We start from the raw sequence: 410 nt of genomic DNA on the forward strand, positions 1-410 counted from the left end.
TGCGGCCCCGGCTCCTCGTCCTCCTCGTCCTCCTCCGCCTCCTGCTTGATCCGCAGCTGCAGCTCGTCGTCGTCGTCGTCGTCGTCGTCCTCCTCGTCCATGAAGACACACTTGACCGTCTTGCTGCTCACTTTCAGGGTGCCGAAGACGTACTCATCCCCCGCGTAGTCCCCGTGGTGGACGGCTTTGGCACCCGGCTTGGGGGGGGAGGAGGCAGAAGAGGCTTTCAGCTTGCTACACTTCTTGCTTGAGCTCTTGGCGCTTTTCCTGCCGCCGCTGCTGGTGGGTGTATTTTTCTCCGGACTTTGGCTGGCATTGGGCTTGGCCGACGGGTCCATTTTGGGCTTTTTCCTGGGCCGGTATTTGTAGTCGGGGTAATCGGCCATGTGCTTAAGCCGCAGCCTCTCCGC

At 61.5% G+C, this 410-nt stretch overlaps 1 protein-coding gene across 1 annotated transcript in view; it reads right to left on the minus strand.

The window, feature by feature from the left end:
- The window catches only part of LOC104542495 (transcription factor SOX-11-like), a gene marked incomplete at its 5' end in the record, with an annotated part of 2046 nt that extends 1642 nt beyond the window's left edge, over nt 1-404 (minus strand). The window contains one exon of the mRNA XM_010186835.1: nt 6-404. Coding sequence (XP_010185137.1) covers nt 6-404 — 399 coding nt within the window. The remainder of the gene's footprint in view (nt 1-5) is intronic.
- Nucleotides 405-410: the final 6 nt, after the last annotated feature.

The sequence above is a fragment of the Mesitornis unicolor genome, unplaced genomic scaffold (genome assembly GCF_000695765.1).
Source record: "Mesitornis unicolor isolate BGI_N332 unplaced genomic scaffold, ASM69576v1 scaffold32060, whole genome shotgun sequence".
In the NCBI taxonomy this organism is placed as follows: domain Eukaryota; kingdom Metazoa; phylum Chordata; class Aves; order Mesitornithiformes; family Mesitornithidae; genus Mesitornis; species Mesitornis unicolor.